Source organism: Chenopodium quinoa, unplaced genomic scaffold (assembly GCF_001683475.1).
Source record: "Chenopodium quinoa cultivar QQ74 unplaced genomic scaffold, ASM168347v1, whole genome shotgun sequence".
Classification (NCBI taxonomy): domain Eukaryota; kingdom Viridiplantae; phylum Streptophyta; class Magnoliopsida; order Caryophyllales; family Amaranthaceae; genus Chenopodium; species Chenopodium quinoa.
In genome coordinates, this window is record NW_018743405.1 from 5,148,491 (window position 1) to 5,167,661 (window position 19,171).

General features: G+C 44.3%; 1 protein-coding gene across 1 annotated transcript; it reads right to left on the bottom strand.

The window, feature by feature from the left end:
• Positions 1–4,270: 4,270 nt before the first annotated feature.
• On the bottom strand, positions 4,271–6,372 carry LOC110739003 (protein SLOW WALKER 1-like). Its single transcript, XM_021919456.1, has one exon. It carries the CDS (start codon positions 6,184–6,186, stop codon positions 4,600–4,602), a length of 1,587 nt encoding a protein of 528 aa, XP_021775148.1. The 5' UTR covers positions 6,187–6,372; the 3' UTR covers positions 4,271–4,599.
• Positions 6,373–19,171: the final 12,799 nt, after the last annotated feature.

A 19,171-nucleotide genomic window follows, 5' to 3' on the forward strand; every position in this document is an offset into this window, starting at 1 on the left:
CAATGCCATATATACAATATTCAAAAGTCAAAACCAAGAATATATGTTCCCAGGGCCCTCCATGACTTTAACAAAGATTACCACACAAAACAACCAAAATCAGAATAGCCAGAATTCTAAAATTAAATTTTAGAGCCCCCAACCACATCCCTAACAAAGTAACAAGACTAGCTTTCTCAGTAAAGAATCCAGAAAAAAATGCCGAAATATTGCCACAAAATGCATGATGAAAATAAAATTAAAGAAGAGATGACAGACAGCATCATACAAAAGTAACAGAAAAGTGATTGGAACCTAATTGAAAGCTTAAAATTATCAAAAAAATAATTGTGTTTACTTAATTAGGAGGGAAAATTTATAAACGAGAAACTTGTACATAACAGAAAAGTGAAAGCTTAAAATTGTTAAGTGGACAAAAACTTACATGGTTGGACTCTTCTTTCGTCTCAATTAACAACGTTAGATACCCAAAAAACCGACATTGTACGAACACCGGAGTCTGACACCAAGAACCAAGAGCGTGTAAATCTTAACTTTACACAACGACCAAGGATTGGAGTGTGTTACAACCCATTTCTAATTTAAATCCAAACAGCTTAAAATATTCAAAAGATTACAACTTTGAATATTGATTCAAGAAAACAGAAACACATCGGTCAAACGACTATATGTCTGCTAGCAACACTACTCCAAATTGCTAAGATACTTCAATATTTACTTTACATTTAAGTTCAGCTCAACATATCCGTTATAAATAACGAACTCAAACTCATTGCAAAGGAAACCTTAATCAGTCACAAAATGATCCTTCTACCAATGAAATGAAAGCTTAGGTATTAAAATTGGAACCTGAATAAGACGATCCCAAACCCTCTCGGCAGTGGCATAAAAAACCTGCTCTGGCTCACACGTGACAGGTGAGATAAAAGGGACAAAATTTAGCATGATAACTGATGGTGGATGCAAATGCAGTCGGTTCCCCAGGCAGAGGATGCGCTTCAGCAGGAATTTTGAGGCAATTCCATGCTTTGGCACACCACTAGCTTGCTCTGTCCCCATTTCCAGCAGTTCTAAGCCTCCTACATAACATGAATCTCAATGAATTCTCAACCTGCCCAAAATACTTAATAATGAGCCTGTGTAATTCTGTTATCCTAGGGACAGAAGCATCTAATATGCACTTACAGCATTTAAACAATCAACAGTAAATGTGTTGTGCAACTACAGAGCATGAGTAAAATCATCACAATTACAACTCATCTAACAAAATTGGCTAAAAGGGAAAGTAAAATAAATAATAGCTAATAGTTTAATAATTCACCTTAAAAGAAACCTAAATTGAATAAATTGATAACTGAATTAACATTAGTGTAAAACTAAACCCTAGAGTGTGAAAGTGATATTCGATAAATAAATAAATAAAAAGAAAAAAAACCTCAGAAGCTGCTTTAATGGACGAGAGAAGGGAAGCTGATAACCTGATAAGAAGGGAAGCAGCAACTTCCAAGCATCAGGAGAATATAGAACCAAAGGAAGAATAGCTACTGTGATAATAATCAAAGCATACAAGAAAAGGAGAAAAGATGAAATAAATTGAGTGAAATACAGCGGAATGGAGATAATTGGAGGTTAAAATAATTTTTCAATACCAAAGGAAACATAAAAGGAATCAATGGATGCAACTCATTATCCATCAAGCTAAATTTGTTTTCTGTCTCCCCTACCCTTATCTCAATCTCCACTCTCTCCAACTTCTGATTAGTCTTTTATGACTTTTAAAAGCCTCTTCCAACATGATCTTTTCTAGACCTGTTCAACGGGCTTGGTCAGGGTAGGGTTGGATAAGATGGTAAAGGGTCTGGCTAGGTCAGGGTCAACTTGTTTGTTAAACAGGCCGGATCGAGGCATGGCCGCATGGGTCATATGGCCCAGCCTGGCCCATTAAACTATTTGGAATACATATGGCAGCAACTTATTATACAGCAAATTCAAGCATGAAACTACTAACTGTTATTCTCAAAATCATCGTCAGATTCAAGCCTTAAATTATTAATTAAGAGCAAACCTTTCTCAGGAATCAAAATCAAAATTGTACCCAGGTCGAAAATCCTCAGTATCATCCTCATCAGCAAAATGATAGAAGCGCACTCGTCCACCACCCTCCCTTTTCTTGGAAATAGACCCTGACGAGTTAACTCAGTGCATCCTTTCACATCATCAACTAAACCACTAAAATCCTGATTCAATAAACCAGCTCTTCTTTAATCTTTTCCACCAGCATGATCCCTGAAAAACAAGAGTTTCACACTCAAGCAGGAAAGAAGGATAGTACAAAATCATGGTGCTGGAAGTTAACAATTATGTCCCAAGAATAAAATTATGAAGTTTGCTGCCACATGACATCAATGAACACAGCTCTGTAGTCCAAACAATAATACTAATTGAATCTTTTTTATTGTTCTATAATGGCACACGTAAGTAGCTAAGTGTGTGATAATAATCTATGGTTCATTTTGAAGATGACATGATGAGGAAAAAAAGGGAAGAAAGAGACAATTAGAGATTTTTCAAGCTGAATAGTCATGTTGCATTGGGTTTTTTTTTTTTGGTAATACAATTGATCAGACCCCCCACGCTCTTTTTCATGACTTTCTTTTAGAATTTTTACCCCTTATCGTGGTATTCAAGATAAATTGCAATAGTCATAAGGTAAGGTCACTAAGATCATAGAAGAAATCATCAACACTGAAACTCAATACAGAAGTGCACAAAATAAAATGTAAATAATTCATACCAGATACTGTAGTCAGAGTCCCTTCACTTCAGGCACCAGAAGAAGGTAAAATAAAAATCATGTAGATATATTCAAGGTAAACTGAAGCACTGGCATTTGATTTTCACAACCCTGGGCGTGGTCAATTGGTTACAATGAATAGCTAGCTTTTGAAGACACCAACATTTTATAAAGGTGCAAACACTGTATGTTAAAACCAAACAGCCAATTTAGCTTTGCCCACTAGCATAACTTTTCTCAACTTCATCAATTGCTCCTCATGCAAACATTGTTGCAAATACATCTAAGCTGTACATGCATACAGCTTCAGTATGAATTTTCTGTAATATGAAGGACCTCAAAGGTCATACTCATATACAATATTCAGGTATCCTAGAGTGAGATATTTGTAAAGTTACTAAAGTTTTTTACTTCCTCGTGTAAAACTGGAATATGCAAATCAGTTAAATTGCCGTTTGTCCATATTTCAAAAAAGTACATTTGCTTTTCATTCTCATTGGGTCACATGGACTTCAAATCATGGTGTTACATCTGACTGCAACATGAGATTCGTGACTGCACTGTAATGTTATTTGAGCTTACCTTGACAACTTTTTTAAGGTTCAAGCTTGCAACCGCTGCAAACCATCCAAATTGCCTACAAAAGTGGTTCCACAACCGTTACCATGATCATGACCGCATCCAAGATTTAAAACCATGCTTCAATTCAGTCCAAAACATATCAGCACACAATCATTTTAAGAGAACGAAATCCCAAATATATAAAGACCCGCTGCTGTAGTATAGCTAGCTTTACAGAAAGCGGCAGTTATTGCTTTTTGTCCTCTGTTTCTCCTGGCTGCAAGAACACTAAAAACAAACACAATATCCTTGATAACTTAAAAGAATATAAATATAGGGAGGGAGGGAGGAAGGAAGGGGATTTGGGAAGGTACAAGAAATAAAACAATAAACAATAGAAACTTAGAAAGAATCCACAAATGTCCTCTTACTATTTACAAACATGAAATTTTATGCTCCCAGTGAAGCAATAAATGTTAAAATGACAGCTTTGATTACTCTTCAAAAATGCAGCTGATATAATCAAAATCGAGTTGCTCCCAATCTTTCACACATACACAAAACAAATGACAAATGCATAGGTAATACTCTTTTTTGTTTTTGGTTTAGTCAGTTTGCTTTAAAAGCTTTCACAAGTCTGACCACTAATATATTTAATTCCAACAAGTAAAGATTAAGTTGATGCTTTGAAAGTATCCATTGAGACAAATGTAATAAGACCCCACACAAAAAAAAAATTCTTCCATATAAACCACAAAGATAGTGCAGAAGTGTCAAAGCGATTAGTGCACAAACATTAAAACAAATAGATAAATAAATAAATAATAGTGGTTCAGGTTAAAGTGTTAGACTAAAAGAAGGCAATGTTCAATAATGTAAACTTGAATATAACACAAGAAGAGTGCCATCAACAAATAAAGTAAAATACTTTTTTAGTTTCTCATTTCAAGGCAACAAAAATAATTGGAGCAAAACTAGTACAAAAGAACATATGACTTCTCGAAACCAAAATTTTAACTTGAGCAGATATCCAAGAACAAAGGAGATCATGAATCCAAAATGTAGTTTCAGCACTTGATTCTATCCACTACTAAACATGTGCTCAAGATTCTATCCTCTACAAAATGTAAACATGGTGATAAAAAGTAAAAATGTGCTAAAGATCATATCCTCCACTAAAAGTATGGTTTCTGGTAAGAGGTAATTAACATATAGCTGTGAAAGCAATACTATGGCAACAAGCACTATCTCTTCCCAGCAATCCTCATCAAGGGGGATATAATTCCTTGAATCTCCAGTAATGACTGTTGTATCCGCAGCTCCTCTTGAATAGTTCTCTTCAAATTCCTTAGTTGAGCTTTAAGGCCATCACAACCTCGAATATCCTCAGCTCGCATTTGAATAACCTTGTTGGCAAACGGTATCAGTAAACCAGCATACCTTGGAAGAGTTGTATACTTCTGCAAGAACACCAACAGCAGTTCAAGCTCCTGAACATCCAAATTTGTCACACATCTGAACAACTTCTTTCTTGCTACCAATTCTTCCATCACAGCAACCACATTTTCTGGATTCTTCTTCTGAAGAACGGCTACAAAAGCATCTTTGTGCCTAAACTTCTTCAATAGCTTGTCATGCTCTGCCAACTTAACCTTCTTGGGTCTTAATACCAAATATTCACCTCCTTTGGGCTTCTCACTTTGCCCTCGATGAAAATACCTAAAGAACGACGGCTTTAACACTCTCTTCCGCGGCTCCTCCCTATACTGAAATCCAACAAAATCTCCTACACTACGTTCTTCCACTTTCTCCTTCTTCCTCTTTGCCATATATATAATCCCATTCGAGGTTCCAATAACCCGTGTCGAACCATCAGGGGAGAACCCAACCGACACCAGAGGCGCAGGAAACCTCATAGAAAACGTAATCTTCAACTTCGAGTAATCTAGCACCTTCAAATACCCGTCTAACCCAACGGTCAAAAGACGATATTGATCAGATTCCTCCCCACTATCCTTACCCACCTTACCAACACAAATCGACGTCACAGTCTTATTATGACTCTCCATCGAATACACACATTTCCCACCTCCAATCACATCCCAAATCTTGACCACATTTCCTCCAGCAGTAGCAATCAACCCACCAGAAGGCAAAAATGTAACATCTTCGACGGGTTTTCCATGATTAACAACCATTGCAGATGACCCTAGTTTAGAACCCCTAACATCCCAAACCCTAACTGTATGATCATAAGACCCAGTAACAAACAACTTATCATCAACAGGAGAAGCAGACCCGCTTCTAACATAATCTTTATGACCCAAAAAATTACACAAAGAAGTTTCAGTTGCAACATCCCAATACTTAACAACAGAATCATCACCACCAGAAAACAAATGCAAACGATCAACTCTAGGGTATTGAACTAACCTCACAGGCCTGGAATGCCCCTTCAATTGACGAAGAGCGTTTCGGGTTTTCGCCTCGAAAACATGAATTACTCCAGATTGGCAACCAGCCGCAATGAGCTTGCTATCGGAACGATACGAGGCGGAGTAGGAGGTGTCCTTAAAGGAGCGGATAGTATTGATAGGCTCCGAAGGTGAAAAGGAGTGGTGGGGGTTGAAGAAAGAGAGGGAAGCACCGTATGTAGCAGCGAAATGGTGGGGAGACTGAGGGGAGAAATCAATGGAGGTAATTGAAGAAACTAAGCCTGAGATTTCATGGGTTTTGAAGGATTTCCAGAATTTGGATTCTGGGGAATTGTTGGATTTTTTGGAGGTGGGTTTTAGGCGGGGTTTTGTGGGGAACGTCTGAAGCTCTGCCATGGTTACGGAGGATGGAGTACAGAGGAGGAAGAAGAAGGGAGAAGAGGAGAGAGATTGGAAGGGTTTTGGAAATGGAGTGATGGTGTTTTAGAAGTAGGGTTTAAGATTATACCCACCCAAGTTTTCATGACCCGTTTGGATAGGTTGCTTGGCAAAATTCATGTATACTAGTCGTTCCTTGCTAATTTCACTTTTCAATGTTACTAATTTGGTTCGTTGTTAATCAAATCGAAGATGCTAATTAGGAAGCACTATATCACAGGTAGGGCTGTACACCGGTCCAAAACCGGACCGGACCTGGACCGGACCTGTTGGGACCGGGACCTGAATCAGGGAATTTTGAGGACCGGAGACCGGACCTGATTCAACAGGTCCGGTTCCGGGTTAGACCTGAAAAATCAGGTCCGGTCCGGGTTCGGACCTGAATAGACCTGTTTTTTTATTTATTTTTTGATTTTTTATTTAAAAAATAAAATAAATAATAACATAAAATCTGATATTATCAATCATGAATACTACATAAATTGTATAAATTGACTAAAGTCCCAATTCCCAAACACCAAAAATACTAGACAACAGTAACCACCAGATCTACCACCTTCAAAGTAGATGGTCGCAAAGGAAGGTCGGGGTAGATCGTGAAGCGAGTAAGAGGGCGATTGGTGTATGATTGGGTAGCTGCAGTCGCTGGAGTCGCGCGATCTGGTGGATGCGGTCGCCGGAGTCGCGCGTTCTGGTGGCTGCGTTCGCTGGAATCGCGCGATCTGGTGGTTGCGGCCTCTAGTGTCGCGCGTTCTGGTGGCTGCAGTCGCTGGAGTCGCGCGATCTGGTGGTTGCGGTCGCTAGAGTCGCGTGTTTTGGTGGCTGTGGTCGCTGGAGTCGCGCGATCTGGTGGCTGCGGTCGCTAGAGTCGCGTGTTTTGGTGGCTGTGGTTGCTGGAGTCGCGCAATGTGGTGGTTGCGGTTGCTAGAGTCGCACGTTCTAGTGGCTGGGGTTGCTAGAGTCGCGCGATCCAGTGGTCGCTAGAGGAGTGTGCAGCGTGAGGGAGTGGGTTTGTAAGTGTGTTGTGTGACTTGTGTTGGCTGAGTGGGTTAGGGAGTGATTGATTAAGTTAGGGTTAGAAATGAACTGACTTCTTGTTTTGATAATTGGGAAAAAAAAGTTTTTTTTTTTTAAAAAAATACATTTTTACCGGGTTTCAGGTCCAGACCTGAAAACCCCGGGTTTGGACCTGATCCGGACCGGGACCGGAAACCTTGAATTTTAAGGACCGGGACCGGACCTGAATCTACAGGTCCGGGTCAGGTCCGGTCCCAACAGGTCCGGATCAGGTCGGTTTTCAGGTCCGGTCCTGTTTATGTACACCTCTAATCACAAGGACAGTTTGTAATAAATGGTAAAACGTGCCCTCCAAAAGAGGGGAATCTCCCTATTTATAGGGTCCTCAGGATTTGTGCCCCAGATTAGGTCACTGAACCCTAATCATTGGTGGGCTGCGCCGCATTGCGGCTTTCTTGGGATTTGGGCCTGAAGGCTGCCATTTTCCCCAAGTTTCTGGAGTGACACGTATCAAGCAGGAATAGGTCCGCTTTGGGCCATCCTGGGGCTGACACGTGTCATCCTCTGTTTGGACCACGTGGCGGGGTAAAATTACCCTAAACATTTGCCCCTCACAGATGTGACGTGGCACGCCGTGTGGCATCTGTGACACGTGTCACGCTCCGGTTGGTGTTAATTTTACCGCCAAAAAGTAACCGTTCAACTTCTGAGTAAATTACGGGGATGCCCCCGCATTTACCCTCTATATATAGTCGTTTACCCTCATAATTTTAGTACGTTTACAAAAAAATTTCAAGAGTGACAACTTTGAGAGAGCAGAAGTCATCCGTCTGAGTCAAGTGCAAGTAAGAAAAATCGTTCTCGTCAACCCAGCCGGACCCGTTTATCTTCAGATATCAAATCTAAAGGTACCGTCTCTGCCTCTCTCAGCTCTTTTTCATGTTTCACCGCTTGTACATATTTCTTGCAATAAATGGATGCATCACCAACACACACAGCACAGCCTAGGTTAGAGTCCAGCCGGTCACCAGGGACGGCTGAGTCTAGGATTGGGAGTGCCGTCTCGGGGTGTTGGGACCACCCTTTTGCTTGGATTCCGACCATTTACGTGTCTGTGCAGGACACAATGGCTCGGACTATGCAGACGGCCCCCGATCCGGATTACAGAAGCGAGGGCTCAGGCGACCAAACGCCTGAGGGAGAAGCGCCTGGTCAAAGAAACCAGACGACTCTGGAGAGATCCCCTCCGCGTGCCCCTTCAACTCCCGCACATTCGTTTTTGGAAGAATGCGACCAAGGCGGCGATGAAGCCGTCACTACTAGAAAACAGCTAAATAACGACGGAAATTTTCCGTCGGAAACACCCTGTTTTCCGTCGGAAAACTCGTTTCCGTCGGAACTAGTTGTCGGAAAATTATTCGTAGGAAAATGGGCTTTTTCCGACGGAATTTCTGTCGGAAACACTATTCCGACGGAATTCAGTCCGCCGGAAAATATTTTCAGGCCCTAGAAAGTCCGTCGCAAGTTTCCGACGGATTGAGTTCTGTCGGTATGTTGCGACGGAAATTCCGTCGGAAAATTATTTTAAAAAAACAAAAAAAAAAACGCCTCGCACCACCCCACCACCAGCCCACATCACCAGCAACCACCCTGCACCACCAGACGAACAGACCCCACTGTACACCCTTTTCCCACCTTCAAACATCACCACCAACACCCACAGCAATCGTTTTCCCACCTTCAAACACCACCACCGACACCACCGACACCCACACCAGCCACCAAACCACCTTCAAACACCGCCACCGACACCCACCCTAGCCCCTTCCCACCTTCAAACACCACCACTCCAAAAATAAACCTTAAAAAAACACAAAATTTAACAAAAAAAAAAATCGAAAATAACCCATAATCGAAAATCAACCCAAAAATACGAAAATTAACACAAAATACGAAAATTAAGAAAATAAAATTGAAAAAAACCACTAGATCTACATATTTAACAAGAATTTCATAAAGAAAATTGAAAAAAACGATGATTACACAACAAAAATTAAACGAATTATATAATTACACAATTATCTAATAAAATTTACAAAATACAACAATTACATAAACAATTAACTAGATCTACAATCTAACCTAAATTTAAACTAGATCTACAATTGATGTTGGGCGTTGCCGGTGTTGTTGTGGTCGTCGTTGTTGTTGCACGGTGGTTGTGGTCGTCGTTGTTGTGGTCGCCGTTGTTACGGTGGTGGGGATGGCAGAGATGTTATTGGTGGTGATAGAAGAAAGAGGGGGTGAAAATGAAGAGGAGAAAAGAAAGAGAAGAAGAAAAGAGAGGAATGGAGGAGAGAATTCGCTGAACAAGGAACAGAAGAAAGGAAAGAAGGAGGAGGAGGAGAGAGAAAGGAGAGAGAGAGGGAAAAAAGAAAAGGGGCGGAAGAGAAAGGGAATTAGGGTTAGAAAATAACCCATAATCGAAAATCAACCCAAAAATACGAAAATTAACACAAAATACGAAAATTAAGAAAATAAAATTGAAAAAAACCACTAGATCTACATATTTAACAAGAATTTCATAAAGAAAATTGAAAAAAACGATGATTACACAACAAAAATTAAACGAATTATATAATTACACAATTATCTAATAAAATTTACAAAATAAAACAATTACATAAACAATTAACTAGATCTACAATCTAACCTAAATTTAAACTAGATCTACAATTGATGTTGGGCGTTGCCGGTGTTGTTGTGGTCGTCGTTGTTGTTGCACGGTGGTTGTGGTCGTCGTTGTTGTGGTCGCCGTTGTTACGGTGGTGGGGATGGCAGAGATGTTATTGGTGGTGATAGAAGAAAGAGGGGGTGAAAATGAAGAGGAGAAAAGAAAGAGAAGAAGAAAAGAGAGGAATGGAGGAGAGAATTCGCTGAACAAGGAACAGAAGAAAGGAAAGAAGGAGGAGGAGGAGAGAGAAAGGAGAGAGAGAGAGGGAAAAAAGAAAAGGGGCGGAAGAGAAAGGGAATTAGGGTTAGGAAGTTTATAAAAAAAAAATCTTTTTTTTTATAGTTAAATGTTCCGACGGATTTTTCCGTCGAAAAACTTCCGACGGAATAATTTTCCGTCGGAAAAGACCTTTTTCGACGGATTATTCCGTCGGAACGTCCAATTATTTCGACGGAAATTTCCGACGGAATGCTATAATTCGTCGGAAATATCCGACGGAAAATAAATCCGTCGGAACTTTTGATTTTTCCGACGGATTTTCGGGTCCTTCGGAACCGTTCCGTCGGTATTTGACCTGATTCTTGTAGTGCGTCTTAGCTCCTTTTTCACAAAATGAGGAGGAGACGGAGAGCGACAGCTCCGCCTCCACTTCTGAGAGCAGTGACGACTTGCCACCGCTTGTAGATAGTGAGGAGGAGGAGAGGAAGAAGTGGAGTGAGAAGGACGACCCCTTCAAAATCCACGTCTCAGCCAAAGATAGGGGTCACATGGAGGACAACTTGGAGAGGTTTAAACAAATGCACCCGTTAGGAGACGGGTACAAAATCAGGGTGCCGCCTGAGAACGACACCATCGCCTGGGAAGACGATCAACAGAACGCCAACGGCTACTTCGGTTGTTATGAGGCAACGTTCAAAGTCGGTCTTCGCTTTCCCCTTCACCAGGCGGTGAAGGTAATCTTGAGAGGCTACGACCTCGGAGTCTGGCAACTTACCCCCAATTCTTGGGCAAACATCTTGGGGTATGTTGCCGCCTGCGAAATCCAGGGGCTCCATCCCGGCTGGGAAGCTTTTGCTAAGATGCATTATCTTAGCCGAAGCCCAGGCGGCTGGAGGGCGTGGTACACTTTAACCACGTATCCCCAATACATGATGACCTTAGACAAGGTCTCTAAATTTGACGGCTGGAAGCACAGGTTCTACCTGTTGACGGCTCCTAGCAGGCGGGAGAACTATGAGTTCCGCTAATACAATAAGAAGCCCGAACTGATGGGCCGGAAGTGCTGTCTTCCCCAGATCCCAAATTAGGACTTCGACAAAATAATTGAGGCAGACTTTTTCGGCCTCACAGACGCAACCTTGTCAACCGGGGAGACAATAAAAGTCCCCAAGAACTGGATCCCTAAGAGCGCCTGGTTCAGGGATGAGTGTTTCTTAGCCGCCTGCGGGCTAGGAAAGATATTTACCAAACGTATGCGCCTGAGTTCACATCCGCCTGTAGTACTTTTGCATCAAAATTGCTTGATGATATATTGATCAACGTTTTTCTTTTTGCAGAAGAAGCTTTGAACATGTTGCCAACCGAGAAGACACCCAAGCGGTCCTCTGTAACCATCCGCAAGGAGCTTGCGGAAACACAGGAGGCCGCGCTCAGGGCCAAGGTAAAAAATGCTTGACTCTTTCTTAGGTTGGCCTCAAGGTTTACTTTCTCCGGATGCTAACTTTAACTTTGTTATTTTCACAAGGAGGAGAGGTAGGGAAGAGCAAGACGTTTGAGAAAGATCTCAAACGGGCCAGGGATGAATCCGCCTCCACCCCCAACAAGACCAAAAAATCCAGCTCCGCCATGAATCCTGGCGCCTCAGCCGGGAAAAATCAAATGCGGATAGGGGGGGCGAAATGAGAGGATAGGCGGCAGTTTGGGCCTCGACCTCGCCAACCCCCTATTAGCAATCGGGGGGTTCACCACGCCTGCAAGCGGCTTCCGCTTGGCCGGTTCTGAAGGTAAGAAACCATTTGAATCCCCGCCTGAGTTGGGGTGGCCTTTGCGAGTGAAATCCCACTCCCAACAGACGTCATCCTCAGACGGTCGATAACAGATAGGTGTTGCCTTAATTTCGCACTCATCACCTGTTGATTATGGTGCAGATCAATCTCCTCGCTGGCCAGACGTCCAGAGGCATGCTAAGGCCATGCTGGAGGCGGTGAGCAGGAAGGACAAGGACGCTATCCCTGGGATAGAGACGTTCAATCTGGAACGAATCCTGTCCCTTCTGGCTGAGGTAAGATACTTGAAAAAATTTTCTAAGTGCTTTACTCCGCCTGCAATACTAACTTGATTTGCTTTTGCAGGCTCTGCTGCGGGTAGACGGGCTCAAGCGTCCTTATACCCGCAAACGGGAAGAGGTAAAAAAGGCCAAGAAGTCCGCCACAGACGCTGATAATGTTGCTTTATAATCCTCCACTATCGTAAATGAACTTGAAACTAAAGCAATCACCATGACACAGGCGTCGAAAATCCAGAAGCTGGAGGCGGATCTGAAGACGGCCAACCAGCGGGTGAGCGACGCAGAGACGGCTCAGAAGAAGGCGGAGGAGGCTCAGAAAAAGGCGGAGAGGACCTCAAGAAGGCTGACGAGGCGCTCAAGAAGGCCCAGGCGGACCTTGGCACACTCCAAGGTGTTTTTTAAGAGAACACCAACTTGAAAGCCAAGGTTCAGAAGCTGGAGAAGGAGGCTGCCCAGGCTCGGATAAACTTTACAGCAACTCTGGAGTAGAGCAAAACCGCCTGGTTGCTAAAAGCGATGCTGACAATGACGCCAGAATGAAGATCATCTGGGCTGCCTTGTACCCAGACAAGGATTATGGCGTCTGGGCACTGGCTCACAGGTACGCCGAAGACGTGGTGTACTTGAGAGAGAAAGGTGAGCCAAAGCCTGAGTCCATCGCCGTCTGGGCCAACGCCAACACGGAGCTTCCCGCGCCTGAGCTACCCGGTCCTGGTCAAGCACATGTGATTCCCTCAGATGATGAGGAAGAGGAGGACCAGGAGGAGCCGCCTGTGGGCCAGAAGTGATTTCAGCGGCAGTATGCCAACTTTTTTATTTTTTATTTCTTTTATCTGCGGCAGTATGCCAAAAACTTGCTTTTCCGGCCTGCGTGCCGAGTATTCTTGTATTTACCGGCTGAGGAGCCAGGTTAATCAACAATTTCTCTCTTCTCCAGGACGGAGTCCGGTTAACATTTTGATCCACTACAACCGTTTGGTTGGGTGGACTTTTAATGAATGCACCGACTGAGTCGGTTTTGATCATTTTGCGTTTGTATTTGGATTTCGTTTTTTACATTTTTGCGTATATGCCTTTTTTGCGTATATGCCTGATTTTTGCCTAACTTATCAGAAGCATGCGGCGATTTTTTGCCTAACTTATCAAAAGCCGGCTGTCCTTGCCCCTGGACGGCTGTGTGGTTGGTTTCAAATGGAGTTGGTTGATTGACTTGGGAACGTCTAATGCTGCAAAGAGAATGATGCGTTTGTAAGTCAATCAATCACAGTAGTGATTGCCCCAAACCAAGTGCACAACACCAACAGGCGTTCCAGTCACTAACCAGACGGTGTTTGTCCGTCTAGGTAGAGATTGCATAGCCATTGCACAACTCTTTTGCTCCAAACGGGAGAATTGGTGCAACTTAAAAACGAAAAAACTTCGGTCGGTCACCGGCTGATGTCTTTTGGTCATCCGGTTCCCAAAGACTTGTCCGTTCTTTAGATTACCTCGGTCAGGCGGCTACGAGTTAACCGTAAAGTAAACGATAAGAGTGCTTTCTGCGACGATTGCACCCGAAGGGGTGTCGTCGGACGCCATATTTCATATTGGAGCAGACGAATTTACAAGATTGTATAACCATCCGGCCATTGGCCTCATGTCTTTTTCAAGACAGTTGTATAGCCATTGCCCAACTCTTTTTGCCCCAATGGGAGAGTCTGTGCAATTTTGGAATGAAAAGCCTAAGTAAGAACTTCGGTCGGTCACCGACTGATGTCTTAGGACATCCGGTGTTCCGAAAACTTAGTCGTTCTTTAGACGGCTATGGATGGATCGATTCGGCCACCTAATTGTGGCCGACTGCATGGGTACGTAGAGTAAGCAGGTTGGCTTCTCTCTGCGACGATCGCACCCGGAGGGGTGTCGCCGGATGCCTTTGTCCATGTTGGGACAGTCGAAATTGTGAAAAAGCAGCCATCCGGCCATTGGCCTCTGGTCTAGGTTGAGACCGGCTGTATAGCCACTAGCGGTTTTGTGCTTAGCTTAATTATCTGGCCATTGGCCTCTCATCATACAAACGTTTAATTTCTTTTCCAAGTCTCAAACTTAGAAGGTTTAACAAATGACCGTCTGAGCATTGCTTCAGGCGGCGTACAAAACACAAACAAAATTGAAAACAAAAGGCACTTTCTCATTAATATACTTCTTGTTTACAAACATTACAAATCTCAGAAGTAATACTTTTTCAAATTGTCTACATTCCAAGTTCTAGGCAGACACTTGCCGTCTGGAGTTTCCAGGCGGTAGGTGCCGTCTCTTACTTCTTCATAAATCCGGTAGGGGCCTTCCCAATTTGGAGTTAGCTTTCCCAGTTCATTGGCCCCACCGGTTGCCTCCATTTTCCGTAACACTAAGTCGTCAACTTTCAAGGGACGCTTGTGTACTTTCTTGTTGTAAGCTCTGGTCATTCTCAGACGGTAAATCTCATGACGCAAGGCGACATTGCCCCTGCGTTCTGGGAGTGAATCCAATGCCAGGCGCATTGCTTCCCAGTTTGCCTCTTCATCATATAGCATGACTCTGAGAGTCGGCTCGTAATGTTCAATGGGCCAGACGGCTTCAGCACCATAAACCATAAGAAATGGGGTTTCACCGGTTGCCCCCTTTGTTGTTATCCGGATGGCCCATAGGACATGGATTAACTCTTCTGCCCACAAGCCACCGACTTTTTCAATTTTCTTCTTAATGTCGTTTGAGATCAGTTTGTTGTAGACTTCAACTTGGCCATTTGCTTGGGGTCGACCGACTGATACAAAACAGCTTGAGATCCCTTGATCTCCCAACCAAGTTTTGAGCTGAGGCGTCTCAAATTGAAGACCATTATCGAACACCATAGACATAGGTTCCCCATACCAGGTGATAATGTTCTTCCAGATGAAGGAAATTACGTCTGAGGTCTTGATGTTCATAACCGCCTCAGCCTCCACCCACTTGGTGAAATAATCCACAACCACCAAGATGTAGCGCTTTCCGCCTAGTGCAGGCGTGTAAGGACCTAAAATGTCCATGCCCCATTTTGCAAACGGGATTGGGCTATGGATGGCCGTCATATCAGTAGCCGGACGGTGAATAAGTTTGCCAAATTTTTGGCACTTGTCACATTTCTTCACCAACTCCTTGGCGTCTACCTCAAGAGTGGGCCAAAAATAATGTCGTTTGGCTCTGACGGCTAGGGACCTGCCGCCTATGTGGGAGGCGCAGAATCCCGAGTGCAAGTTTTCGAGAATTTTCTTCCCCTTTTCTAGGGTGACACACTTCAACAGAGGCTTCAATAGCCCCGCCTTGAAGAGTTCTCCGTTTCTCAACTCGAAGCTTGCAGCTCGCTTCTTCATGACGGCTGCCTCCTGTGGCGATTCAGGAAGTGTACCGTCTGAAAGGTAGGCCCGGATGCCATCCATCCAGGTAGAGATTCGGTCAAGAATTCCAATGGGGTCTTCATAGATGCTTCTTTTTTCAAGAACTTCCCAGAAGACTGACCGAGGCGTATCATGGCAGGCGGAAGATGCCAGCTTTGACAATGCATCCGCCTGGTTGTTGTCCGACCTGGGTACTTGATTCAAGTGAAACTCTTCAAGTAACCCAGCCTCCTCTTTGACCGCCAGAAGATACTTGATCATAGCCGGATGAGTTGCTTCAAATTTTCCCTCATATTGGCTAACGACTAACTGTGAATTAGAGTAGGCGTCAATTTTCATTGCCCCTGCCGCCTTACACATACGGATACCGGCGCTCGTTCCCGTCCTTCGCTTCAGGGCCTGTCCCTCAGTGTGGTCAGTACTCTATACTGTCGGGCTAGCAGGGCTTCATATTCCGCCTCATTATTAGAGGCCTGAAACTTAAACCGTAGTGCATACTCATATATGTCCCCTTCAGGAGACTCGTAGATTACACCTGCACCACAGCCGTTCTTTGTAGAGCTCCCGTCTACATACACTTTCCAAACCTGATTAAGATTATCCGGAGCCACCGGACGGGTCATTTCAACAATAAAGTCGGCAAACACCTGGCCTTTCACTGCCTTTCTTGGTTCGTAAGTGATTTCAAGACTTTGCATTTCAATAGCCCATTTCAACATTCTCCCGGATGACTCCAAGGTGGACATTGGCCGCTTCAGTGGCTGGTCAGTGTAAATCACCACCGGATTTGCCAGAAAGTAAGGCTTCAGCTTTTTGAATGCCATATACAAAGCAAGGCCAAATTTTTCAACCATGGGGTACCGGAGTTCAGCATGTTTGAGAACATGGCTAATGAAGTAAACCGGGAGCTGAACGCCGTTTCGCTCAGCAAGGAGAATGGCACTGAGAGCATGATCTGAGACGGCTAAATACATGTACAACGTCTCCCTAGGCAAAGGACTGACCAGCCTAGGTAGAGAATGCAAGTGTTCTTTTAACTTCTGGAATGTCGTCTCAGCATCGTCTCCCTATTCAAACCTGGTCTTCTTCCTGATTGCTTGGAAGAAGTAAAGTCACTTGTCGCCTGACCGGCTGAGGAACCTCCCCAAGGCGGCCAGGCAACCAGTGAGTCTCTGAACTTCCCTGACAGAACGGGGTGACTTCATGTCAATCACCGCCTGTATCTTTTCGGAGTTAGCCTCTATCCCCCTTTGATCCATCAGGAATTTGAGAAACTTCCCAGACTCAACACCAAAGACGCATTTCTTGGGGTTTAACATGACCTTATGCCGCCTGAGGGTGGTAAACGTTTCTCGGAGATCAGAAAGGTGATCCGCCTGTTACTTGGATTTGACTATCATGTCATCAATGTACGCCTCCACATTCCTCCCAATTAAATTAATTAAGACCGTATTAATCATCCGTTGGAAAGTGGCAGGCGCATTTTTCAAGCCAAACGGCATCACATTATAACAGAATAACCCCAAATCAGTGACGAAGGCCGTCTTCTCTTGATCTTTCTTCCAGAGGGGTATCTGATGGAATCCAGAATAAGCATCCATAAAGCTCATCAAGGCGTGACCGGCTGTAGAGTCGACCAGACTGTCGATCTTTGGAAGCGGGTAACTGTCCTTTGGACACGCCTTGTTGAGGTCTGTGTAATCAACACACATGCGCCAGGTCCCATTCGGTTCTTAACAAGGACCACATTGGCCACCTAGTCGGGGAAATTACAAGGCCGAATGAACCCGGCGTCTAGCAGCTTTTTGACTTCGGCAGCTGCCGCTTGACTTCTTTCCTCGCCGTAGTTTCTTTTCTTTTGCCGGATGGGCTTCATTTCGGGGTCCACGGCGAGTTTATGGACAGCGAGATCCGGGCTGACGCCTGACATCTCTTCCACTTCAAAGGCAAAAATATCTTTGAATTCTTTCAGCAAAAGGTGCAAGCTTGCACCCAGAGTAGTATAAGCAACCGTCCCAACCTTTATAGTACGCTCTGGTCGGCTGTCATCCAGAGCGAGATCAATGTTTTCATCAGCCGGTTGGGGACGGAGCTCGTCTGACCATTCACCGGTCAATGATTGCTATTTTTTCTCTTTCTTCACCTCCACTAGCAGAGGTGCCTTTCTTTTCTTCCCGACTGCTGGTGGGGCGGGTAATGGGTCGGCATCCTTAACATTGTTAAGATCTATTGGTTCCTGGCCATCTGGGGCCACAGTATCTTTGACGGCTGAGAGGTAGCACTCCCGGGCTATCTTCTGATCCCCATTCAAGGAACCAACAGAGCCGTCACCCCTCTCATACTTGATGAGAACAAGGGAAGGGATGATTACCACCTTGGCTTCGTTGAGGGTTAGCCGGCCCAAAATATTGTTGTAGGCGGTCAACTCCTCAACGACCAAGAACTTGACGAACATGTGTCGCCCTTTCCCTTTCTCACCCAGCCGGATTGGTAAATCAACCCTTCCGACTGGGTAAACCATTCCACCCCAAAACCAACCAAGGGGTGGGTAACCGGATGCATGCTGCTGTCATTGTATTTCAGCTTTTGCAGGCACCGGAGGCTGATGATGTCTGATGAGCTTCCGGTGTCAATAAGAATCCGTTCAACTAGCTGGTTGGCAACCTTACATTCAATGACGACCAGGTCATCATGCGGACGGCGGACATTGACCCTGTCCTTCTCAGTGATCAGGACGTCTGGGAAGGAGGAGCTTGCAGATGCCTGTTCATCATCATCTTTGTCCATCTTTCGAAGAAGGATCTTGGTGCCCCGGATGGTAGGGCCACCACATGAGAACCCGCCTGCTATTATGTAGACCGACTCCTTGTCGGTATCCGAGCTACTAGCAGGCTGGTGGGTAGTCTTGGAGGACTGACCCTTGTTCTTCTTCTTTGCCCTGGCTGGGGACTTAGAAATGTAGGACTTCAACAACCCTTTGTCAGCCAGACGGTCCAACGCCCGCTGAAGACTGAAGCAGTCGTTGGTGTCATGGCCAACCTCCTCATGGAACTGACAGAATTTATTTTTGTTCCATGACTGAACGGAACTCTTCATTGGATTCGGCTTGTCAATGGACTTCTGGTCCTTTACCTCCATGAGGATGGAGTTGCAGTCTTTGTTAAACTCGTACTTGGGGACGTTCGGCTTAAACTCTCTCTTTTTCTTTTGGGACGGCTGGTCAGAATCACTAACCGCCCAGACTTCTTTTCTCTTTTTGCTCTCTTCTTTCTTGTTGGCCGGCTGAGCAGACCGACTTTCCTTTTGTTTGTCAGACTTCTTAGAGTCTGACTGACCACTAGGCGTGAAGAGGTCGGTAGCCTGAATATAGCTCTCCGCCTCCCTCAGGGCCGCCTGTAGCGTGAATGCCCCTTTTCTGACGAGGTCAAATTTGAAGTTTGACCCGTCTCTCGGACCTTTGAAAAAGTCTGTAAATGCTACCTCGTCAAACAGTCCTTGGATTTGGATTCT